This window comes from Petromyzon marinus, chromosome 79 (assembly GCF_048934315.1).
Source record: "Petromyzon marinus isolate PM22_M1 ecotype Great Lakes invasive population chromosome 79, UKy_Petmar_22M1.pri1.0, whole genome shotgun sequence".
In the NCBI taxonomy this organism is placed as follows: domain Eukaryota; kingdom Metazoa; phylum Chordata; class Hyperoartia; order Petromyzontiformes; family Petromyzontidae; genus Petromyzon; species Petromyzon marinus.
Window position 1 is genome coordinate 18,199,666 of NC_133745.1, and position 26,322 is coordinate 18,225,987.

At 50.9% G+C, this 26,322-nt stretch overlaps 1 protein-coding gene across 4 annotated transcripts; it reads left to right on the forward strand.

Annotated features, from left to right (window-relative positions):
- The first annotated feature begins 801 nt into the window (after nt 1-801).
- LOC116957634 (uncharacterized) lies at nt 802-24,679 on the forward strand. Of its 4 annotated transcripts, none has more exons than XM_032979896.2 (6): nt 805-1,060; nt 7,736-8,259; nt 10,278-10,358; nt 11,775-11,849; nt 17,046-17,264; nt 19,799-24,679. In XM_032979896.2, coding segments are annotated over exons 1-6 (1,329 nt in total). In that variant the 5' UTR covers nt 805-1,058; the 3' UTR covers nt 20,227-24,679. The 4 variants fall into 4 exon arrangements, with proteins under 4 accessions (XP_032835789.2, XP_032835787.2, XP_075913083.1 ...); XM_076056968.1 differs by having other exon boundaries at nt 805-1,051; nt 7,682-8,259; XM_032979897.2 differs by having other exon boundaries at nt 805-1,051.
- Nucleotides 24,680-26,322: the final 1,643 nt, after the last annotated feature.

Below are 26,322 nucleotides of genomic sequence, written 5' to 3' on the forward strand. Positions count from 1 at the left end.
TGGCTGGGGGAGTGGCTGGGGTGGTGGGGGGAGTGGCTGGGGAGGTAGGGGGAGTGGCTGGGGAGGTGGGGGGAGTGGCTGGAGAGGTGGGGGGGAGTGGCTGTGGACGTGGGGGGAGTGGCTGTGGACGTGGGGGGAGTGGCTGGGGAGGTGGGGGGAGTGGCAGTGGTGGTGGGGGGAGTGGCCTGGGAGGTGGGGGGTGTGGCTGGGGAGGTAGGGGGAGTGGCTGTGGAGGTCGGCGGGGTGGCTGGGGACGTGGGGGGGAGTGGCTGGGGAGGTGGGGGGAGTGGCTGGGGAGGTGGGGGGGGTGGCTGGGGAGGTGGGGAGGAGTTGCTGGGGAGGTGTGGGTGGGGAGTTGCTGGGGAGGTGGGGGCAGTGACTGGGAGGGTGGGGGGAGTGGCTGGAGAGGTGGTGGGAGTGGCTCGGGAGGTGGGGGGAGTGGCTGGGGAGGTGGGGGGAGTGGCTGGGGAGGTGGGGGGAGTGGCTGGGGAGGTGGGGGGAGTTGCTGGGGAGGTTGGGGGAGTGGCTGGGGAGGTCGGGGGAGTGACTGGGGAGATGGGGGGAGTGGCTGTGGAGGTGGGGGCAGTGGCTGGGGAGGTGGGGGGAGTGGCTGGGGTGGTGGGGGGAGTGGCTGGGGAGGTGGGGAGAGTGGCTGGGGAGGTGGGGGGAGTGGCTGGGGCGGTGGGGAGTTGTGGCCGGGGAGGTGGTGGGGAGTGGCTGGGGAGGTGCGGGGGAGTGGCTGGGGAGGTGTGGGGAGTGGCTGTGGAGGTAGGGGGGAGTGGTAAGGGGCGTGGTCTCTAAGGGGGAGTAGTCGTTATGACCCCTGACCCCGCGAATCGCGAGGCCGCGGATTCCGCCACTCGCTCAGCCGCCTCCTCCCCGCAGCCTCGGCCTCAATCGCGAGCAGCCCTCACCACTTCACCACCGCCTCCTCACCACCGCCCTCTCACCACCACCTCTTCACCGCCGCCTGTTCCTCACCACCAGCACCGCCTCACCACCGCTGCAACAGCAGCTGCGACTTCTCTTCTCGCCCCGTGCTTCATCACAGGTTCATAATGTTAGTGTTTGTGTTATAGTGCCTGTGTTATAGTGCCTGTGTCATAGTGTCTGTCATAGTGTCTGTGTTATAGTGTCTGTGTCATAGTGCCTGTGTTATAGTGTCTGTGTTATAGTGTCTGTGTTATAGTGTCTGTGTCATAGTGCCTGTGTTATAGTGTCTGTGTTATAGTGCCTGTGTTATAGTGTCTGTGTCATAGTGCCTGTGTTATAGTATCTGTGTCATTGTGTCTGTGTTATAGTGTCTGTGTCATAGTGCCTGTGTTATAGTGTCTGTGGGGAGCGGTAGTGTAGCGGTTAGCGCGCTGCACTACGAACCTGGCGACCCGGGTTCGATTCCCGCTCACGGCCAACACCAGTGACGATTATCTTAACCGATCCCGGGCCTCCCCTAGGTCGACTCAGCCTCAAATGAGTACTTGGTGCGGTGTGTAAACATTGCCACTAGGGAGACAAAGGCGGTCGGGCGTGGTGCTGGCCACCCACCCCCTCGTGTACCGTTCCGGCCTTCATAAGTGCTCGCTAACAGCACTTGCCCCTACAGTTTGTAGGCTATATGGGGGATTCATCTTCTTTGGTTCTTTCGGTAAAGTCACGTAGAATGAGAATAAAATAAAAATAAAATAACACGATAATATTCTCACGACGTTTCGGCCACAACACAAGCGGCCTTCATCAGGTGAAGGGACGAGACTGTCTGGAGGACAGCGCTGGAGTGAAAAAGCCACGCTCAGATCGCGACCTTTAAGCTGTGTAGGAAGAAACAAAGCACATTGACAAAGGAATTAGCATAGAATTTAGCATTGAAATGGCTGAGTGATGAGCTTGTGACTGGTCACAGAAATGGCAGAGGCACCCCTTGACAAAGGAATTAGCATAGAATTTAGCATTGAAATAGCTAAGTTAAAGCATACACATCCGCAGACTTATTGTTGGTAGCTTAGCTGATTGGAGAATATATAGAGTTTGTTGATAACATTGAGGTAATTTATATTTTGGTTTTTAATTGGTTTACTATATAGTATTTATTATATATTGTAGTGTATACCCAGTTACTGTGAATAGCTCAGATGTGTAGGCCTTGACTTCAACATAGCCATTTCTGTGACCAGTCACAAGCTAATCACTCAGTTATTTCAATGCTAAATTCGCCTAGTTATTTCAATGCTAAATCTTCCTGTTTGATTTGTACTAGGTGCCTCGGTGAATGTATATGCTCTGACTTTAACATAGCTATTTCTGTGACGAGTTACAAGCTAATCACTCAGCTATTTCAATGTTAAATTCTATGCTAATTCCTTTGTCAAGGGGTGCCTCTGCGGATGTGTATGCTTTAACTTTAACATAGACATTTCTGTGACCAGTCACAAGCTAATCACTCAGCCATTTCGATGCTAAATTCTATGCTAATTCCTTTGTCAAGGCGCTTTGTTTCTTCACACACAGCTTAAAGGTCGCGATCTGAGCGTGGCTTTTTCACTCCAGCGCTGTCCTCCAGACAGTCTCGTCCCTTCACCTGATGAAGGCCGCTTGTGTTGTGGCCGAAACGTCGTGAGAATATTATTGTGTTATTTTATCAATTTATTATTTTATTCTCATTCTACGTGACTTTACCGAAAGAACCAAAGAAGATGAATCCTTGCAGTCACAAAAGCTTTAAATCGAAAAATATATGGGGGATCTTTGTCTTTTTGTCTTTGTGTCTTTGTGTCATCGTGTCTGTGTCTTAGTGGTTCTTAGTGGCTGTGTCATAGTGTCTGTGTCATAATGTCTGTGTCTTAGTGCCTGTGTTATAGTGTCTTTGTCATATTGTCTGTGTCATAGTGTCTGTGTCATCGTGTCTGTGTCATAGTATCTGTGTCATAGTATCTGTGTCTGTGTTATAGTGTCTGTGTCATAGTGTCATTGTGTCTGTGTCATAGTGTCTATTTCATAGTGTCTGTGTCATAGTATCTGTGTCTGTGTTATAGTGTCTGTGTCATAGTGTCTGTGTCATAGTGTTATAGTGTCTGTGTCATATTGTCTGTGTAATAGTGTCTGTGTCATAGTGTCTGTGTCATATTGACCTGGTCAAGGCCTATGATACCATCAGTAGGCCTGGGCTCTGGGTTGTTCTTCGTGCTTTTGGAGTCCCTGACCCTCTGCTCACGATCATTAAGGACTTTCATGATGGTGAGCGGGCCCGGGTAAAACTACGTGGCCGGGAGTCAGAGCCATTCCCTGTACACCTTGGGCTGCGACAGGGATGTCCTCTGGCTCCCACATTATTTAACATCTATTTTGACCACGTAGTTCGTGAAGCCTTCAATAGCTGTACCGGGGGAATCTCCATATGGTAGAGATATAATGGGAGGCTGATCGATGCCGGGGTGCGGTCAAGGGATGGCTCCCTATTGCTCAACCACGTTATGTATGCCGATGATTTGGTAATAGCTGCTCATTCAGAAGAGGAGTTGGAGACGCTGCTGCTGAGACTGCAGCGTGCCACTAAGAGATGGGGCCTTACCATCAGCCCCACCAAAACTAAGCACCTGCCTGGGTATTTTGTACCATCGGACACTCCACCCCCACAACTCCCAATCAGTGATGGGGCAGTTGTGGAGAGAGTGGAGAGTTTCCCATACCTGGGCAGTGTGCTTATGACCGGCTCCAGTTAAACAGCAGAGGTCTCACTCCGAATCAGTTGAGCGGCAATATCTTTTCATCGGTTGCGTAATGCTGTGTGGAAGCTACCCGGTCTGTCGCTCCGCACTAAGCTTCAGGTCTTCTCGGCCACGGTCATTCCCTCCCTTCTCTACGCTTGCGAAACGTGGACCCCCTTAATGGAGCATCTTCGCCGGTTGGAAACATTTAGGCTGGCCTGCCTACGATCCATCCTGGGTTTAACCAGGCTGGATTGTGTGAGGAGCTCACAAATCCTTGAAAGATCTGGGCAAGGTCCCATCGGTGAGCTCCTCCGGCAGGCAAGGCTGCGTTGGCTGGGTCATGTAGCCCGCATGCCAAGCCACCGCATGCCGAAACAGAGAGAAGAGATGGAGTGATGTGGTACAGGAGGACATGGAGCTGAGTAGACTTGCCGATGACTGGTACCAGCGGTGTCAAGATCCGCCTCTGTGGAGGAGGCTCGTGAAGGACGCTATTGGGCACTTGGAGGGCGGAGGAGCGACGCTTACAACAATGAGCGGAGCGCCGGGTGGCTAAAGCACAGCAGGTTGGCACAGTTGGGGGCACAGGTGGTGCACCAGCCAGTCATCTCAGTCAGTCGACTCGTGGCACCTGGGTCTGCCCCGTGACCTCCTGCCCTCGGGCGTTCGACACTTCACGTGGCCTCAGGGTGCACATAGCCTGGCACAAGCGTCGTCGTGGTGACGTCACCGCCACTTAGTGGCGAATGGCGGTTGTTGTCTGGGTCAGTGATCGTGTCTGGATCATAGTTATTGTGTCTGGTTCATTGTGTCTCTGTCATAGTGTCTGTGTCAGGTTCAAGCAGGGAGTGGCTTTTCTTCCAAACAAAGAATGAAGTGGTCATGGGAGGGTGGCATGGTGAGGTATGGGAAGCTGTAATCCCCAGGCTACTGTGGGCTCACCTCTTCATCAATGGGAGGCGAGGAGTGGCTGTGGTGGTTTCTTACACCCCCATCGAAGATGAACATCAGTGGAGTGGATATAGACAAGGTCGATGAGTCAGATGCCTTCAAGTGCTAGCTAAAGTGGCCCCTAGGGATAGAGTCACCCTGTTGGGTGACTTCGATGCCCGAGTTTGTCATGACACTGGCACCTGGTCTGCAGTGATTGGAAGGCATGGGCCAGATCAGCTCAATAACAACGGTAGGAGGCTGCTAGATTTCTATGCAAAACCATGGGCTTTTAACTATGAACATGCTGTTCTAGCATTGGCGCATGCACACAACATCATTGATGCACGCCTGGTCCAAACAACAACATCTGCTGGACTATATAGTGATGAAACTGAATGCGGGCCATGTCCTTGACTTAAGGACCTATTGTGGAACTGATTTGCCCACTGACCATTGGCTTGTCATCTGTAAGATGCGCCTGCCATTCTTCTATTCCAGTGATGGGTGTCTATCTAGGACCCCATTCAAACCCACAGTGGCCTGGTCTCAGCTAGTTGATGAAAGTTGCGAGCGTGAATTTTATCATCGCATGCAGCTGGGTTTGGCATCGTCCCCCCCTCCTGATGCCGAGAGGGAAATGTGGCTCATGCAGCTATAATGGCTGCATTGGGTACAGGTCCAAACCTGCTCAGAGACCCTGGCGAACAGGGGAGGTTTCAGTTATTTGGTATAGCCCTTTGAGCCATTCGGCTCTTGAATCGGGTTCAACCGCAAAAAAACAAAAAATAAAAACATGAACAAGAAAACATCTTAACCGAGCACAGAGCGGCAGCAGACGGCACCTCGAGCCACCGCGCGTCCCTCGCGACTCCTGAGCAGAGCGTGCGGCTGCGATTCTACGAGAAGAGCCCGGTCCACGCTCACAAGGAATTAGCGCGCAACAACCCAGGACATGTGCTCGATTTAGAAAGTGTTTATTTTGTGAATGGTTTGGTAACACTGGCGCGCAAGCAGTTTAGAAGAGGTGGGTGTTCCAGCTGGCTGAGAAAAAGCGACAGACCAATTCCCACCGTCTACAGCGTCCCACGTTGCAGAATGAGGAGGCTTGCCGCAGCTTTACCTCGGAGGTTCAGAGAGTGGTGGCTGAGGAGATGGAGTCTGCCTCAGTCGCTCGTGCTCACACATAACACTTTAATTCCATCAAAAAAATCTAAAAAGTAACTTGCAGCATCACACCTATCACCCTCCTGAGGGGAAGGAAAGGTGATTCAATCTCTGACCCCCATGAACAGGTTTGCAGATTTGCTGAGCATGTCTGTGAGCTCTTGGGGGAGGGGAAATCCCGCAGCCCAGAAAACATGGGCCAAAGTGGGGATGACCCTGCTGAGGCTGCAGTGCCTCAAATATTGGAAGCAATGGTCACCCCCTGTAAGTGCCTGGCTGAAGTGCCATCTGTTGAGGAAGTACGAAAGGCAATCTAGAGTCTGAGACCCGGAAAATCGCCGGCAGAGATGATCTCCCAAGCGAACTGCTGAGGGTGATGTTTGTGTGCAGACTGCCCTATATGACATCATGATAAGAGTCTGGACCACTGGACAGGTTCCACAGGTTTAGAAGAATGCCAGACTGTAACAACTACAGTGGCATCTCCCTCAATGTGCTGGAAAAGGTCCTGGCAAGGCTTATTCAGCATCACCTTGCCAGGCACGCTGAGGAGAGGCTTGCGGAACCCCAATGTGGTTTTAGGCCAGGGTGGTCCTGCAAAGACGCAATATTTTCTGTTCATCAACTATAGTCGGTAGGGAATTCCAACAGCATCTACATTTCTGCTTTATTGACCTGGTCAAGGCCCATGATACCATTGATAGGTCTGGGCTCTCCCTGACTCTGCTCACAATGATTAAGGACCTTCATGATGGTCGGCAGGCACGGGTAAAGCTACGTGGCCGGGAGTCGGAGCCAATCCCTTGGAGTGTGACAGGGATGTTCTCTGGCACCTACGTTATAGAAAAAAATTTCGACCACGTAGTTCGAGAAGCATTCCATGGCTCTACTGGAGGAATTTCGATCTGGTACAGATGCAGTAGGATGCTGATCGATGGTCGGGTGCGGTAGAGGGATGGCTCCCTATTGGTCAGCCATGCTATGTTGCTGATGATCTGGTGATTGCTGCTCACTCTGAGGAGGAGTTTGAGGCACTGCTGCTGAACCTGGAGTGTGCTATTAAGAGGTGGAGCCTAACCATCAGCCCCACCAAAGCTAAACACCTGCCTGGGCATTTTGTGTCATCAAACACTCCACCCTCTTAAATCCCCATTGGTTGGGTAGTTGTGGAGAGAGTGGAGAATTTTCCATACATGGGCAGTGTGCTTATGACCAGCTTTGGTTTGACAGCAGAGGTCTCACTCCAAATCAGTCGCGTGGCATTATCCTTTCATCGCCTGCGTAACGCTGTGTGAAAGCTACCTGGTCTTTCGCTCCACACGAAGCACGGGTCTTCTCCGCCACAAACGTGGACCCCAATGGAACATCTTCGCTGGTCCATTCTGGGTTTAACCAGGCTGGATTGTGAGTTGCTTCGTCGGCCAGTAATCTTAGTCAACCCTTGGCACCTGGATCTGTCCCGTGACCTCCTGCCAGCAGCCATTCAACATTTCACGTAGCCATAAAGTGCACGTAGCCTGGCACAAGCGCCGTCGTGATGTCACCTCCACTTAGTGGCGAATGGGTAGTTGTTGGTGTCAGGTTCATAGTGATTGTGTCAGGTTCATAATAGCTGTGTTTGTTTCATAGTCATCTTGTCAGGTTCGTAATGGATGTCTGGTTTGTAGTGATCGTTTCAGTTCATAATGGCTATGTCTGTTCCATTATGTCATGTTCATAATGCATATGGAGATTTAAAAAAGTGAAGTTTTATTTTATTTTTTAAGTAATTTGTCTAACTTTCCTATTCTTTACACTCGTCTGTCGTGTTGTTGTTACGTTCTGACCCCCCCCCCCGTGTCCGCCCTTGCTGGACATCTGTAAAAAAAAAATCTTCATAGCTCATCAGATTCCTCCTCCGGCACAAACATTATATTCCGACTCTTAATTTATAGGATGTCGTGTTGCGCCACGGCTATGCCGCTGGAGGCAATCGGCGACGGCAGCAGCTTCCCGGCGTGGCTGGAGACGCAGGGCGTGAGTGCCGAGGTGGCCCGCGCCCTCGACTCGGAGCTGGGCATCCGCGACTACGGCCTCCTGCGCGCCTGCGTGGACGACGGGAGCGTGCGAGCGGAGCTGCTGGCCACCGCTCGCCAACGCCTGCCCTTCGGGTTCTACGCGGCGCTGAGGCGCGCCGTGAAGGCCCTGCGACAGCTCAACAACGAAGACGGAGAGGGAGGAGGAGCGGGAGGAGGAGAAGCGGGAGGAGGAGCGGGAGGAGGAGGAGACGCAGGCGCGACGCTGCTGGGAGGCCTCGTGGAGGCGCTCCTCGCGCTCTTCGGGGGCCTCAGCCGCGAGCTGCTGCTCTCCGCTGAGCGCCTGGGGGCACTCACCGCTCACCGCCTCTGCCCCGGAGTGTCCGGAGACGGCCGGGAGGGAAGGGACGGGGGAGGTCGCGGAGAGTGGGGCGAGGCCAACGGTAAAGAAACGGACGGGCGATCGCGCTGTGTCATTCTCTCATGGAGTGGCACAACACTCCACGTTCAAAGGAGATGTTAACTACCTCTCCTGGTATACTGGATAGCGTGGGTTCGATCCCTGACGTCTGCTGTATTTTTTGAGTTTGCGTGTCTCTTTATCCCCGTGAAGATGTTAACTACCTCGCCTGGTATGCAGGAGGTTGTGGGTTTGATCCCTGACCCTGACACCTGTATATTTGGAGTCCGCATCTCTCTCTCTCTCTCCGTGGTCACGTGAATTTCCATCCTACGGTTTTTCTCCTCTACGTTCAGAATCGACAATCGTGCGTTTAGAGCATTTGGCTGCTATAAATCTCCACGTGAGCTATCATGACGTGTGGCAAGGTCACCTCTGAAAAAGTGCTACATAGCTCAGTGGGGCCTTACCTGAAAAATAAATCCTGACTTAAAGATTTCGTGACTGCATTAATTCATATTCTTTGGGTCTTTTGGTAAAGTCACGTAGATAGGTTCAAAGAAAATAACAAAAAAATAACAAAAAACTACGACGTTTCGATCGCAACACAAGCGTTCGTCATCGGGAAGAGGGGGTTAGCTTCTAAAGGTAAACTGTTTATAAAAGTTTGACATGGACGTAGGCCAAATATCAGCAGCCAATGTTAATGTAAGTGGTGGGCAGCGACCAATCATTAGGCTGCCTATGATTGGTGGGAAAACCCACAACCGTCGCGGTCGCTGCCTAACATTGGCTGCTGACATTTGGGCTACGCCCATTTCAAACGCGAACACACAAATAAACACGTCCTTCCACTCTACACTATATACTACACTCCACTCCGCTACTGTGTTTAGTTTGTTGTCCTCCTGCACGTCCGATTAGCACGGTTGGCTACGTACGGTGCAAAAGAAGTTCAACATACACATGTCCATGTCTTGTGGGGCATCCTGCACACAATTGCCACTCTTCAGCATTTCGTTTTGGCACGTCACCTGATCTCATGCTCTGGATCCACTCTTCATGGCTGGCACAGCAGCCAGCCACTCACAGGGCGTGGTTGCTTCCCATGATATTTGAGACACAACAGTCCCGGCAGGGTCAATATTTTGTGAGATCCGCCAACCCCTTGCCTCCCAAAGTGCTGAATTAAAGGCATGGGTCACCACTACCCCTCTTTAGCTCAATCTACAAAGAGAAACGTGCTGTTAGCGAGTAGCACCTATCAAGCCCAGCAAGGCACACGAGAGGGTGGGTGGCCAGCACCACGCCCGGCCACCTTTGTCTCCCCACTGGCGATGTTTACTACACACTGCACCAGATACTTATTTGAGGATGACTTGACCTACGGGAGGCCAGTACTGGTTCAGATAATCTCCAGGGTCGTAGCGCAGTGTACTATCTGCAACACTACCACTCCAAAGTGTGTGTACATTGTCGATTTAAGTATGCAGAGAATATGCAATACCTATGATTGGTTGAGTTATTCACAGTTAATCAAAATAATGTGTGTACATTATGTTAATTTATGACTACTTTAAGTTGATCTCAGAGTATTCCGAGAAGTATGTAGGACCTAAATTTCGATTTAAAGCTTTTGTGACTGCAGGGATTCATATTCTTGGTTCTTTCGGTAAAGTTACGTAGAAAGGAAATAATGAAATAATAAACATATAAAATTCTCACGACGTTTCGATTGCAACACAAGCAATCATCATCAGGTGTGAAAACCACAGCAAGAACATTTTCTGGCCAAGAATGTTATTGTTTTATATTTTTATTATTTTATGATTTCCCTTCTACGTGACTTTACCGAAAGAACCAAGAATATGTAGGACGTATTATTATTATTGGCTACTACTCAACCCCTTCCTCATACGTGAACCTAGGCGAATTCACCCTTGCACTTGCCTCACGCATCTGGCAACGGAGAGAGCACCGAGTTGATTCCGTGTGTCTGGGCTTGTTGTGTGTGTGTGTGTGCGTGCATTCGTGTGTGTGTCCATGCGCGTGCGTGCGCAGAGGAGGAGGTGGTGGGGGATGACGCCCCAACGCACGACCCCCGGTGGGACACGATGGCGGTTAAGACGGAGACGTGCGGAGGTATTTTATCTTTCTCCAGGTCGCCCGCGTCGCCACGTTACCACGTCGCCACTTTTACCACAATCGTTAACAAACTGCAGCCGAACGCGGCGGCTACATAACCGAGCAGTTGCAAGGGGGTTCGAGTTCGTACGCGGATAACAGAGCTTTTGCTGGATAACATTTGGGAGTATTGGCGGTACACTGGTGATACATGACACACCGGGTTCTTATAAAACGGTGCTAAAATCAAAATGTCAACTGACATTCGTTTTCCGACTGCTTCGACATTACGAGAATTCTGGTTTATACACCACCACCCACCACCAACCACCCATCAATCACCATCAACCACCACCCACCACCCATCAACCACCAACCACCACCCATCGACCACCACCCATCAACGACCACCCCCGCAAGATTTTCTGACCGGGAGTTGCAAATTGCCAACACGTTAATTTGTTCAAAGTGGCACGCGTGATGGGAAGAATGTTACGTTAATGCACAGGCATTATCGGACCAGGGTGGGTGGAGTGGGTTTGAACCTCCGATTTAGCACGGTTGGCTACATACGGTGCGAAAGAAGTACAACATGCATACGTACTACACTATACAATACACTACTTTACACAACACGACACACTACACTACTATACACTACACTACTATACACTACTATACACTACACTACTATACACTACACTATACACACTTATACACACTACTCTACACTACACTGCTATACACTACACTGCTATACACTACACTGCTATACACTACACTACTGTACACTGCACTGCGATACACTACACTGCTATACACTACACTGCTATACACTACACTGCTATACACTATACTGCTGTATATCACACTATACACTACACTGCTATACATTGCACTGGTATACACCACACAACTATACACTGCTATACACTCCACTATACACCACACTACACTACTGTACACTGCTATACACTACACGATACACCACACTATACATCACAATATACATCACAATATACACCAGTGCTATACACTACACCGCTATACACTACACTGCTATACACTACACTATAATACACTACACTATACACTACACTACGATACACGACACTACTATACACCACACTATACACTACACGACTATACACCAAACTATACACTACTATACCACATTATACACTACACTGCTATATACCACTGCTATACACTACTCTGCTATATACCACTGCTATACACTACTCTACATTGCTATACACTACACTGCTATACACTGCACATCTATACACTACACCACTCTACTCTACATTACTATACACTACACCACTCCTCCGTCCTCCGAGGAGGGGGGATGGAGGAGGAGGGAGTGGTTGGTGTGAGTAGCGATGCAGGGGGGAGTGGATGAGATGGGTCTCCCCCCCGCCCGTCCTCCAGACACCGGCTCCGGAACGGCAAACACCTCTTGCTCACCTGAATGGCCGCTCATCAAAGTGGAGGAGAAGTGCCGAGGTGAGACGTCAGGTGAAGGAAGAACCGTGTTCCTCCTTCACGCGCGTTCCTCCTTCAATCGCGTCCCTCCTTCCATCGCGTCCCTCCTTCAATCGCGTCCCTCCTTCAATCGCGTCCCTCCTTCACTCGCGTCCCTTCTTCACCCGCGTTCCTTTTGGCGTCGTTCTCTGGTCTGCTAACACCGCTGGTGAGACACGAGGCCATCAAGCAGGCTGCGGTCTCTGCTGTAGGCCAATCAGTTTCAAAGACAATCAATGCCGGATTATCCTAGGAGCAAAAGTAGCTGCAAATGCTAACGCAGCGTAGGCACCATGGAGGCGAGAGATAGCGGCGATGAGGGGGAGAACACGTGCGTGAGGCGTGGGGAGGACGCTGGCTTAATGAGGGCCATCTGGGGGCACTTAATGAGGAGGGGGATATAAGGGGAATATGTGAGGCAGTTGGGTGAGTTGGTTGGAGATGAAACAGTGAAGAGATTCAAGAGAAGTCCGGGACCTCGACCTCCACACATCGTCCCCCCCAGCGGTGTTGGCTGAACCCCCGCTGGGGGCACGGGCGAGGTTGGAGGTGCGGGTGTAGACAGGCGAGCAGTGGAGAGGCTAGCGGAATCTTTAATCTGAGTGTGATAGACTTGCGGGGTGAGATGCTAGCAGAGTATGCACAGAGAGAGAGAGAGAGTCTGTGACAGGCTAGGAGAGCGGGAAGTAACAGGCTAGCGGAGCAAGAGAGAGTAAGCTTGAAGTAGCAGGCTAGCAGTGTAAGAGTTCGAGACAGGAGAGCGTGGTGTTGAACAAGAGGGGCATCCGTGTGGGATGCTGTGAATGAAGTGACACAGGAGAAATGACGTGAATAAACACCACACTACACATATGCTACAGGCCCCGCACTAGCTTAATCCGGCACTGAAGACAGTGCTTGTAATATTATCATCAGAGCGCGTTTGTTTGCATGTTTTGCCAAAAGCACTGTGTGGTGAATGCAGCCTTGATGTTTGTGTGACGCTCTCAACACCGAGCGGAGAGCCGGGCGGCTAAAACGCAGCGAGCTGTTACAGTAGGGGCCTGGCACAGCAGTCAACCCATGGCACCTGCTGGGCCTGTTCCTTGACCTCCTGCACCGAGCCTGGCACAGCAGTCAACCCATGCCACCTGCTGGGCCTGTTCCATGACCTCCTGCACCTAGCCTGGCACAGCAGTCAACCCATGGCACCTCGTTCTGTCCCGTGACATCCTCCTCCTGCACCCTAGCCTCACCAAAATGCAGCAAGTTGGCACAGCAAGGGGCACATGTGGTGTATCTGCCAGTCATCTCAGTCAGCCAACTCATGGCACCTGCTGGGTCTCTCCCGTGACCTTCTGTAAGCGAGCCTTCGACATTGCACGTGGTCCCAAAGTGCACCTGGCCTGGCACAGGCGCCGTCGTGACGTCACCGTCGCTTAGTGGCAAATGGTGGGTATTGTAAGAGAAGTCTGTTCAGGCTATACGGGGGATCTTTCCGGCCGTGTGCGTGTGTGTGTGTGCGCGTGTGCGTGTGTGTGCGTGCGTGTTTATGTATGAGCTGGTCCTAGGCCTCCCCTAGATCGACTCGGCCTAAAATGAGTACCTGGTGCTGTGTGTAAACATCGCGACTGGGGAGACAAAGGCGGTCTGGCATGGTGCTGGCCACCTACCCCCTTATGTGCCGTGCCGGCCTTCATAGGTGCTCACTAACAACATTTGCCCCAACAGTCCGTTAAGGCTACACGGGGGATCTTTGCGTGTATGTGTGTATGAGATGTCTCTTGATCTTTGTGTGTATGTATGTGTATGTTAGTGTCACGCTCCCATGCCCCCTTCATTATTTTTTTCAGAAGAAGAGCCACTCCCTGTTGTTTGGTAGTCTCCTGCCCCGAGTAGAGGACTGTCCACCCCTCATGGTGGCAGGAGCCAGAGCCCATCCACCGGACCTCCTGAATACCACAGCATGGCGGTGAGGTGTGGGAAGCTATAAGCCCCAGGCTACTTTGGGCTCGCCTTCCCATCAACCAGAGCCGAAGAGTGGTGGTCGTGGTTACTTATGCCCCCACTGAAGACGAACATCCGTGGAGGGATGCAGGCAAGGCCGATGAGTGAGATGCCTTCTATGACCTCCTGTCACAGGTGCTGGCTAAAGTGGCCCCTTGGAATAGAGTCATCTTGTTGGGTGACTTCAATGCCCGAGTTGGTCATGTTGCTGGCACCTGGTCTGGAGTGATTGGAAGGCATGGGCCAGATCAGCTCAATAATAGCGGCAGGAGGCTGCTAGATTTTTGTGCAGCCCATGGGTTTGTAATTACCAACACGCTGTTCCGGCATGGCGCATCCACACAACATCATGGATGCATGCCGGGTCCAAGCAAGAACATCTGCTGGACTACATAGTGACGGACCAGCGGATGCGAGCCCATGTCCTTGACACCAGGACCTACCATGGACCTGATCTGCCTTCTGACCATCGACTTGTCATCTGTAAGATGCGCCTGCCATTCTTCCACTCCGGTGGTGGGTGTACACCCAGGACCCGATTCAAACCAAAGGTGGCCTGGTCTCAGCTAGCTGATGAAAGTTGCAAGCGAGAACTTCATTATTGCTTGCGGCTGGGGTTGGCATCGTTCCCCACTCTCCAGATGTCGAGGGTAAATGGGCGAGGTTTAGGACTGTGACTCAGGCAGCTGCAATGGCTGCTTTGGGTACATGGTCCAGACCTCCCCAGAGACCCTGGCTGACAGAGGAGGTGTTCAGGATGGCTGAGAAAAAGCGACAGGCCCACTCTAATCGTCTACAGCATCCCACGTCAGAGAATGAGGAGGCTTACCACAGCCTTCGCTCGGAGGTTCGGAGAGCCGTGAGGCGCTGCAAGGATGGGTGGTGGTCGCGGGTTGCTGAGGAGATGGAGTCTTCCTCAGTGGCCTGTGATCACATCCCTATTTAACTCGATCAAAAAAGTAACCTGCAGCGCCACACCTATTACCATCATTTGGGGAAAAAACGGTGATCCAATCTCCGACCCCCAGGAACAGGTTTGCAGATTTGCTGAGCATTTCTGTGAAGTACTGGGGGAGGGTAAATCCCTCAACATGGGAAACATCGTGGGACAAAGTGGGGATGACCCTGCTGAGGATGCGGTGCCTCAAATATTGGAGGAAGAAGTCACCCCCTGTGAGTGGCTAGCTGAGGTGCCATCTGTTGAGAAAGTACTAAAGGCAATCCAGAGTCTGAGACCCAAAAAAATTCCGGCAGAGACCAGGAAAGGCACCGGGCAGAGATTATCTCCCAAGCGAAATGCTGAGGGAGGGTGGCGTTTGTGCACAGACTGCCCTACATGACATCATGACAACAGTCTGGAACACTGGACGGGTTCCACAGGATTGAAAGGATGCCCTTGTGGTCCCCCTCTTTAAGAAGGGGGATCGCACAGACTAACAACTACAGGGGCATCTCACTCCTCAGTGTGCCGGGAAAGGTCCTGGCAAGGATTATTCAACATCGCCTTGCCAGGCACGCTGAGGAGAGGCTTGCGGAGCCCCAATGTGGTTTCAGGAAAGGGCGGTCCTGCACAGATGCCATATTTTCTGTCCATTTGCTACAGAAGGGAATTCCAACAAGACCTACATCTCTGCTTTATTGACCTGGTCAAGGCATATGATACCATCAGTAGGCCTGGGCTGTGGGTTGTTCTTCATGCTTTCAGAGTCCCTGACCCTCTGCTCACGATCATTAAGGACCTTCATGATGGTGAGCAGGCCCGGGTAAAACTACGTGGCCAGGAGTCGGAGCCATTCCCTGTTCACCTTGGGGTGCGACAGGGATGTCCTCTGGCTCCCACATTATTTAACATCTTTTTTGACCACATAGTTCGTGAAGCCTTCAATAGCTGTACAGGAGGAATTTCCATCTGATTCAATGGGAGGCTGATCGATGCCCGAGTGGGTCAAGGAATGGCTCCCTATTGCTCAATCATGTTACGTATGCCAATGATCTGGTAATAGCTCCTCACTCAGAGGAAGAGTTGGAGGCGCTACTGCTGAACCTGGAGCTTGCCACTAAGAGGTGGGGCCTTACCATCAGCCCCACCAAAACTAAGCACCTGCCCGGGTATTTTGTACCATCGGACACTCCACCCCCTCAACTCCCAATTGGTGATAGGGCAGTTGTAGAGAGAGTGGAGAGTTTCCCATACCTAGGCAGTGTGCTCATGACCGGCTCCGGTTTGACAGCAGAGGTCTCACTCAAAATCAGTCGAGCGGCATTATCTTTTCATCGGTTACATAACGCTGTGTGGAAGCTACCTGGTCTGTCGCGCCGCACAAAGCTTCAAGTCTTCTCGGCCACGGTCATTCCCTCCCTTCTCTACGCTTGCGAAACGTGGACCTCCCTAATGGAGCATCTTCGCCAATTGGAAACATTTAGGCTGGCCTGCTTACGATCCATCCTGGGTTTAACCAGGCTGGATTGTGTGAGGAGCTCACAAATCCTTGATAGATCTGGGCAAAGTCCCATCAGTGAGCTCCTCTGGCAGGCAAGGCTGCATTGGCTGGGTTATGTAGCCCGCATGCCCAGTCACCGCATGCCTAAACAGCTTTTGTTCAGCCGGATAGAGGGGGCTAAACAGGCGCGGCACGGGCTAGAGAAGAGATGGAGTGATATGGTACAGGAGGATGTGGAGCTGAGTGGACTTGCTGATGACTGGTACCAGCGGTGTCAAGATCGGCCTCTGTGGAGGAGGCTCGTGAAAGACGCCTCTGGGCAGTTGGAGGAAGTCGCCCTCCAACAACAATGGAGGGCGGAGGAGCGGTGCTCACAACAACGAGCGGAGTGCCGGGTGGCTAAAGCACAGCAAGTCGGCACAGTAGGGGGCACAGGTGGTGCATCAGTCAGTAATCTCGGTCATCTCAGTCAGTCGACCTGTGGCACCTGGGTCTGCCCCATGACCTCCTACCAGCGGGCGTTCGACACTTCACGTGGCCTCAAGGTGCACATAGCCTGGCACAAGCGTCATGGTGACGTCACCGCCACTTAGTGGCGAATGGCGGTTGTTGTGTGTTAGTGTATTCGAAGTCTGTTGATCTTTGTGGGTGTGTATGAGACGTCTGTTGATCTTTGCGCGTGTGTGTATGTGTATAATAGTGTATGAGAAGTCTGTTAAAGGTTATATGGGGGATCTTTGCCTTTTTGAAGAGCCAGAATCGCGCCGGGAATCCCCGCGCTCTGTCGAGGCCTCTTACTTCACCATGCCCAACGGCGGAGGCACGGATCCCAGCGTGGAGGTGACGGGCCGCGTCCCCTGTGGGTCCCCGTGGGTCCCCTTGGACCAGCAGCAGCAGGGTGTGGAGGGTGTGGGTTCCCAGAGCACCGGGGATGAGGGGGACGATGCAGGACTGGAGGCTGCCATCAACGGTGAGACGGGGGGTGGGGGAAAGGGATTGCATTATTTCATACCACCAGGTAAAGCCCCACTGAGCTGCATCACTCTTTTTCAGAAGTGACCTGGCTACCACAGCTGATAGATCAACGAAGTCACTGATATCATCATCATCACGTGGAGATTATAACAATAGCCAATTAATATAAACACGCATTTATACACTCGTAGAGACTCATGTAGAACCATCGAGACCCATACTCATGTAGAACCATAGAGACCCATACTTATGTAGAACCATAGAGACCCATACTCATGTAGAACTATAGAGACCCATACTCATGTAGAACCATAGAGACCCATACTCATGTAGAAACATAGAGACCCATACTCATGCAGAACCAGAGACCCATACTCATGTAGAACCATAGAGACCCATACTCATGTAGAACCATAGAGACCCATACTCTTATAGATCCATAGAGACCCACAGAGACCCACAGAGACCCAGAGAGACGTACACTCATTGAGACCCATACTCAAACTATTTTTTATTGAACCAAATAAGGCCCAATGAGCGAGATCGCTCCTTTTCGGAATCGAGTTGGCCACAAATGGCAACTCAACGAAGTGGCTTACCATCGCGCGGAGAGTTAGAGCAGCCAAACACTCTAAATGCTCGGCTTCTAAACGTGGAGGGAAAAACCAGAGGACCTCAGGCAAAATCAACGAGACCCTGGGGAGAGAGAACATACAGACTCCAAATATATAGCAGGTGTCAGGATTTGGGATCGAATCCACGACCTCCTTTAGACCAGGTGAGGTATATGACACAGTTTTTTTGGGTTAGATCATAAATATATAAATGTGTCGTTAAAGCCGCCATCACCCAACACAGCCAATTAGTAAGGTTTGTCACGTAAACAGAACATAACAGTTCGTTACAAGTACAGCACTAGTGTGTAGTGTATAGTGTAGTATATAGTGTAGTGTTTGTAGTGCGTAGTGTATAGCATAGTGTATAGTGTAGGGTATAGTAGTGTATAGTGTAGTGTATAATAGTGTAGTGTATAGTGTGTGTAGTGCGTAGTGTATAGCATATTGTATAGTGTAGTGTATAGTAGTTTATAGTGTAGGATACTATACTAGTACAGCACACCGGTGTGTTGGAGAGCCAAGCCACAACATTTACAATCTGAGTACGACGTTTCGCCAGTAATTACAACTAGCTTCATCAGGCGACAGCCAGATTTGTGGAGAGGTCCACCTGTTACGTTCCTTAAATAGAGGGGTAGATGTGATGGCAACACTTGAGCACTTCTTGGGCGAAGTGGGGTGGGCGATTAATGAATGCATATACATAACTATGGGTATCCATTGATAGTTGGGTTATTTATATGGTAATCAACGTATATTTTGCATGCACGTTATGCAAGCACATTGTACTTGTCCATCCTGTCGATTGTGTGTGCTAAAATAGTCCTAACAATGGTAATCCCTATTGAAGTATGGTGACTTGTATTGGCATGCATTTAAACAATGTACCATTCTTGGAATTTTTAATCGAAAAGACACCAGATGGCTCAATGGGACACTCTGCCTACAGGAAAGCCACCCATATGGATGCCTACCTAAAACCTGACTCCCACCACCATCCATCCCAGAAGAATTTCCTCATCAAAACTCTACACTATAGAGCTCGTTGTGTTTCTGACCATCATTACCTAGCCAGTGAACTGGAGCACGTACACCAAGCCCTCAAGATGAATGGATATTCAGACTACACAATCCGTAAAGCTATCACCCCAACCGTTGGGATAGAACCATCTGAGGACCCAATCAAAACCATCACCTTGCCATACATAGCAGGGGTCACGAAAAAGGTTTCCAAAATCATGAGCAAACACAAGATCCAGGTTCGATTTAATACAGTACATAAAATTCGTGATCTGATCCCATCTGTGAAGGATGTGATCCCTGACATGCAATACCCTGGTGTCTACAAACTGAGTTGTGGTTGCGGCAGCAGTTACATTGGGGAAACGAAATGACATGTCTGTATTAAGCAGGTAATGTCTTAACTGACTGTGATGTTTCCGTCCTACCTGCCTATGTCAGCTGTTATTTCCGACTCTCTGTGTGTCTCTCTCTATGCCTCTCTCTTAGATCTCTCATGCTCACATGTCCTTTGCATTGCCCTCTCATGCCTTTGGATTGCACTCTCATACTCACATGCCCTTTGGATTGCACCCGTTGGGTTGCTCTCACGCCTTTGGATTGCACCACTCTTCGATTTTACATTAACATCATGCTATTCTCTCACATTAACATAGCCACTTCCGTGCCCTCGTCGAGGAGGCCGCTCTCCTATCTTACAGTTACATGCTTATTTCTCACATTAACATCACTAGCCCCGGCCATCTCGTATCCACCGTGGCGACAGCTGTGCGCGGTTAGAGCACTGCGAGCGTGCGTTCGAGATCCGACTCCGCTTTGCGAACGCCGACCCGCAGCTCCGCTCCTCCTCCAACCCAACCCTCACCCCCGCCCCCGCGCTGTCACCCTGCAGGCGGCATGCAGCGCCACCTCGTCAAGCGCAGCAGCAGCAGCAACAACAACAACAGCGGCGGCGGCGGAAACACCCCGAAGCGTCAGCGCCAACGGCACCAACAGCACCAACAGCACCAACAGCACCAACAGCACCACCAACAACAGCAGCAGCAGCAGGAGGCGTCGGCGGCAGGCGAGCGTCCGTACGTGTGCGAGCAGTGCGGTCGCAGCTACACGGAGCTCTCCCACCTGCGCGTGCACAGGCGCACGCACACAGGCGAGCGGCCCTACGTGTGCACCGAGTGCGGCCGCGGCTTTTCGCAGTCCTCCCATCTCAAGGTGCACCTGCGGTCACACACGGGCGAGCGGCCGCACGTCTGCGGCGAGTGCGGCAAGGGCTTCATGCAGCTCTTCAACCTCAAGAGGCACCAGAGCACGCACGTGTGACGCTCCCCCAGCGCGCGAGATGACGACGTAATATCGGAAGGAAGAGGCGTTCCAGACGGCGGCAGGAAGCAGGGCATCTGAAAGCGCCGCGCGGTGACGCGGTGATCATCTTTGTTTGATGGTTCGCCAAAAGGAGTTCTCAAAAAGTGCACCGGGGAACCCGGTCGAGAGCGCTGCACTGTGTTGCGAACCCGGCGACCTGGATTTGATTCCCGCTCCAGGCCACCAACACCAGCGAGGAGCATCTGAACCAGTCCTGGGCCTCCCCTCCGTCGACTCGGCCTCAAATGGGTAGCTGGTGTGGTGTGTAGACATTGCCACTAGGACGTGGTGCTGGCCACCCACACTCCCCCTCGTGTGCCGTGCCAGCCTTCGTAGGTGCTACTTGCTAACAGCACTTGCTCCTGCAGTCTGTTAAAGGCTGTACGGGGGGGGGGGATCTTTGTTGGAGTGTGCCGTGGTGAAGGAGGCTCGTGATGGACCGCCGCCGCTGCTGCTACTACTTGGGTAGCTGTTGGGAGGAGGCAGTTCGCCCCTCCAGCAACAACAACAACAACAGCAAAGGAGAGTGCGGCAGAGAGGGAGATGACGCTCACGATAACAAGCGGAGGAGCAGGACGGCAACAACAAACTGCAGCAAGTTGGCGCAGTAAGAAGGGGGTGGGGGAGCACACAGGTGGTGCTGGTGCAATCTGCCCAGTCATCTCAGTCGGTCAGACCCATGGCACCGGCTAGGTCTGAACAAAAAAAACCCATAGCTCTCACATGAGGAAATGTATATACAGTGGTACCTCGTTATACGTCGTTAATTCGTTCCAGAAGGTAGGAGGACTTATACCGAAAGTGACGAACACCAAAGAATTTTTCCCATAAATAAAGGGAAAGTAAATAATCCGTTTCAGAGTATAAGCAATTTTATTTTATATGGAATATACATTAATGGGGTTGTATAACATAATGTGGACACTACTTAGTACTAAAATGCATACATACATTAAAATAAATGCATAAATTAATTAAAATAAATTGAAATAAAAATAAATGTTTACATCACTTTACCTTGCTGAGAGGAGTTTATAGCCTACGAGGATGGTGGTGAGGAAGGGGAGGAGGAGGAGATGTTATTTTTTGTAAGGAGAGTCCCCTTCCATTAAAACTTCAGGAAGCTGCAATTCTGGGGTTTTTTCTCTTTTCTGTCTTTTTTTTACTTAGACCTGCTTGAGGCTCACCAGGTTTGAGTTTTACTAAAAACCTGTCCATTGAAGTTTGTTTTTGCCTTCTTCTAAGAATGTTCCTGAAGTGTGACATTATCTGGTCATTCCACACAATACTGTTACGGCGCTGTTGACTGAGGAGCAGCGCTTTGTTTTAGTTGTGAACGGGGTCTACGTGGGGACGCGGTGACTCAACCCAACCCATACAAGTTCTAGCAAGCGCGTCATATCCCAAGCAAGACGTCGTATCCCAAGACATTTTTTTTCTCGTCAAAACACAACTCATACCAAATTCGACGTATTCCAAAGCGGTCGTATACCGAGGTACCACTGTAATTGTTTAACTGTGAATAGCCCATCCAATAATAGCTACTGCATATTTCTCTTCATACTCTCTTAGATCAACATGTGTGTATATAATTACCGACAAATCGTCATGGTGCACGAATTGGAAACGTGCGTTGTGGGTTTACTCGCCAACACACAACCGGTTAGTGCTGAACTTTTACACTAATTGGCGCGTTTTGTTTACGTGGCAAATGCTTACTGATTGGCTGTGTCGGGTGGTTGGTGGCGGGTCTAACGGCACATATTCACGCGATCTTACAGCTGGGGCATCTGCCCAGTCGTCTCAGTCGGCCACCAACAACCGCCATTCGCCACTAAGTGGCGGTGACGTCACCACGACGCTTGTGCCGGGCTATGTGCACCTTGAGGCCACGTGAAGTGTCGAACGCCCACTGGCAGGAGGTCACGGGGCAGACCCAGGTGCCACAGGTCGACTGACTGAGATGACTGGCTGATGCACCACCTGTGCCCCCTACTGTGCTGGTGCTCCGCTCGTTGTTGTGAGCGTCGCTCCTCCGCCCTCCGTTGTTGGAGGGTGACGGCCTCCAACTGCCCAGTAGCGTCCTTCACGAGCCTCCTCCACAGAGGCCGATCTTGACACCGCTGGTACCAGTCATCGGCAAGTCCACTCAGCTCCACTTCCTCCTGTACCACATCACTCCATCTCTTCTCTAGCCCGTGCCGTGCCCGCTTAGCCCCCTCGATCTGGCCGAACAAAAGCTGTTTAGGCATGCGGTGGCTGGGCATTCGGGCTACATGACCCAGCCAACGCAGCCTTGCCTGCCGGAGGAGCTCATAGATGGGACTTTGTCCAGATCTTTCAAGGATTTTTGAGCTCCTCACACAATCCAGCCTGGTTAAACCCAGAATGGATTGTAGGCAGGCCAGCCTAAATGTTTCCAACTGGCACTTGGCCTGGCGTCGTGGCGACGTCACCGTCACTTAGTGGCAAATGGTGGCTATCGGTATTTTTGGTATGTATGTTGAACTTATTTGGCACTGTACGTAGCCAACCGTACTAATCGGAGCGTGCAGAACCCGGCGATACGAGACATGGAGGGACACTGAGATACAGAGAGACACACTGAGACAGTGAGACGGACACAGAAAAAGACAGTCAGATGCAGTGAGACACACAGAGACAGTGAGATGGACACAGTGAGACAAAGACACAGTGAGACGCAGTGAGACACAGATACAAAGAGACGAGACGCTGAGAGATATAGTGAGTCGGAGTGACAGACGGTGAGACCCCCTGTCAGCGAGCCTCCAGAGACAATTCCCGTGGCCTTAAATGTGCACATCGCCTGGCACAAGGCACCGTGGTGATGTCACCACCATCACTGAGGTATCGGATGGCGGGTTTTTGGTATTGGTAGCCTGCAACAGCTGTTGTGCGGGGGGACAAAGTGCCGTTAGCGAGCGCCACTACTGAAGGCCGACGCAGGACACGACGAAGGGGGTTGTGTGTGTTGGTCGACGGCACCACGCCTGGCATGGTCCAGCACGGCCCTGGCCCGCTTTCTTCTGCCCGGTGCCGGCATTGCCGATTATTCCCCCCCCATCACCATCGCAACATAAGGGTACAGAGACTCGAAAACGACTGGTCCCCCCCCTCCCCCCCCCGCGGTGCTCTCTCCGTCGGAAGATCCCAGTGATCATCGTAATCGGCGTTTTCGAAATAACTCAATTTATTTTACTTACATTTTGTGTTACTAATATCAGGTGTAAGGCTCCCACTGTACATACCGGTTGAAAGGTGGTTCATTGACGATTGATTTATTGAAGATTGGTTAACGGTTCATTGACAGATGGTTGATTGACGAACCAGCACTCGCCAATTCACTCCGGTCACTCGCACACTGGCGGTTTGTCCCCTTATCACTCTTATAATCAATACTAGCACAGTTACTTTTTTCACATTAACTTCACTCATCGATTCTTCCACCCAAGTTAAGCACTCGGTCTACCAGACTTGACCATTTAATCTCAACCAAACTGCGTCTCTTTCTTCATGAAGGTTTTTTTGGGGTTAGATCGCATAAATATAAACTAAACAATGAAAAATAAGAATAGGTTTTACTTTTTCTGGAAATAAAACAGGTGTTAAGATATTCAATCGCCAAATATAAACTTTTTTCAAGGAATCATATCTGCATTAACCACACGTACTTGTAGTAAACATGGCAATCTCGATGATGATTTTAAAGTTGATCATAGCTCCGAGTGGCTTCCTAATATCGGAAGGAAGAGCGCTCCAGACGGCTGCAGAAGCAGCGCATCTGAAAGCGCCGAGCGATGGGGTGACCGTCCGTCTTTGTCCGATGGTTCACCGAAAAACCCACAAGAAGCCGTTCTCAATTGAGTTCTCAATCCGGATTTCACATCACACACTGCACCAGGGAACCCGGTCGATAGCGCCGCACTTCATTTCGAACCCGGCGACCCGAGTTCGATTCCCCACTCGGTCATAGAACATTTTGAACCAGTCCTGGGCCTTTGGCCCCTAGGTTTGACTCGGCCTCATGAGTACCTGGTGCGGTGTGCAAAAATCATCGCCAATGGGGGAGACAAAGGCAGTCGGGCGTCGTGTTGGCCACCCCCAACCCCCTTCGTGTGCCATGCCGGCCTTCGTAGGTTGCTACTCGCTAACAACATTTGCCCTACAACAGTCTGGGGGGATCTTTTTACTGTGTAAAAGTGTGTATATTTACAGTAGATAATCAATTATCCGGAGGCTTCGAGGGGGAAGGGGTTGCCGGATTTTCAAAAGGCCGAATGATCACTAATCATTGTTTAGAATAGCTTATTTTTGCATATGCTTGGACAACGTTATGTTTGTAGGTGTTGTGTGTGTATGTTTAATAAAGATACAAATAGCCAAAAATAAATATCCTACTGTAAAAAGTTGCTGTATTTACTGCACCCAACTTACCACTCCAATCTTGAAGACTGCATCATGGGGTGATGTAGTAAGTAGTTCTACTCCGCTTTTGTTCCAGCTGCCATGTGTGTTTGACGATCGCCGGACTGATGCGAACACCGAATTGCACAGTGCACTTTTCGACGGATTGCACTGTGTATATTTTGATGTCTGGACTACAGGATGGGTCCTGCAGGATTGGAAGGATGCCCTGGTAGACACCCCTCTTTAAGAGAGGAGACAGCACAGACTAACAACTATAGCGGCATATCCCTCAGTGTGCTGGGAAAGGTCCTAGCAAGGATTATTCAACATCGCCTTGCCAGGCACGCTGAGGGAAGGCTTGCGGAGCCCCAATGTGGTTTTAGGCCAGGGCGGTCCTGCACGGATGCCATATTCTCTGTCTGCTACAGCAGTTGTATAGAGAGTTCCAACAAGACCTGCATTTCTGCTTTATTGACCAGTTCAAGGCGAATGATACTATCAATAGGCCAGGGCTCTGGGCTCTGGGCTGTTCTTCACCCTTTCGGAGTTACTGACTCTCTGCTCATTACTCTTTGCTCTTTAGTTCGTTCGGTAAGGTCACGTTGGTATAAAATGAAATAAATTAAATCACGACGTTTCGGGCGCAACACAAGCGTCCGTCATCAGGTGTGACAACCACAGCAAGAAAATTGCTGAAGTGGGCAAAAGGACTGCTGTAACAAGAGGCTATATAGGTAAGAGAGGGGGGGTGGAGCCAGGGAGGAGAGATAGAGAGGCTGGGGGTGTGGGGTAGGGGGAATAGGGTGCTGACAGTGCCGGGGCTGGGAAGTAAATGGGGCTGGGAGTATGAGGCTGAAGAAAACTGGAGATGCGGATATGAAGGTTTTACCTGGTTAATAACATCCTTCCAATGATTGCTCAATTTGTATCCATATTCTCGGTTGAAGTTATGTCTGTGTTTATATAGCTGGATGGCTTCATGAACAAACCTTTGATAGTAGCCAGAAGGTTTGCAGAGCACCTTGGTCTCGGAAAAAAACAATATGATAAGAGCCCACAGCATGGGGCAATATGATGAGAGCCCACAGCAATGATCAGCTATGGCGGAGGTATTAGTCCTGCCATGTTTCAGATCTGCCTTGTGCTCGCGAACACAGTCTGACACATGCTGTTCCGTTTCCCCAATGTAACAATCACCACAGGAGCAACTTAGTTTGTAGACTCCCGGGTATTGCATGTCAGGAATGACATCCTTCACAGATGGGATTATTTCATGGATTTTGTGTACTGTACTGAATTGGGCCTGGATCTTGTGTTTGTTTAAGATTTTGGCAATCTTTTTGGTAACGCCTGCTATGTATGGTAACGTGATGGTTTTGATCGGTGTCTCAGGGGGTTGTTTCTCCATGGTTGGAGAAACAACTTTGCGAGTACCCATTCATCTTGAGGGCCTGGTGTACGTGTTCCAGTTCACTGGCTAGGTGGTGTTGGTCAGAAATGCAGTGGGCCCTGTGGTGTAGTATTTTGATGAGGGAATTCTTCTGTGCCGGATGGTGGTGGGAATAAGGTTTCAGATAGGAATCTGTGTGGGTGGCTTTCCTGTAGACAGTGTCCCAAAGAGCCATC

What these genes read in the sequence shown, in the direction of transcription:
- LOC116957634 (XM_032979896.2), top strand. An exon ending in AGTGGAGGAGAAGTGCCGAG is followed by an intron (nt 11,850 to 17,045) that starts GTGAGACGTCAG and finishes GCCTTTTTGAAG; the next exon opens with AGCCAGAATCGCGCCGGGAA. An exon ending in ACTGGAGGCTGCCATCAACG is followed by an intron (nt 17,265 to 19,798) that starts GTGAGACGGGGG and finishes GTCACCCTGCAG; the next exon opens with GCGGCATGCAGCGCCACCTC.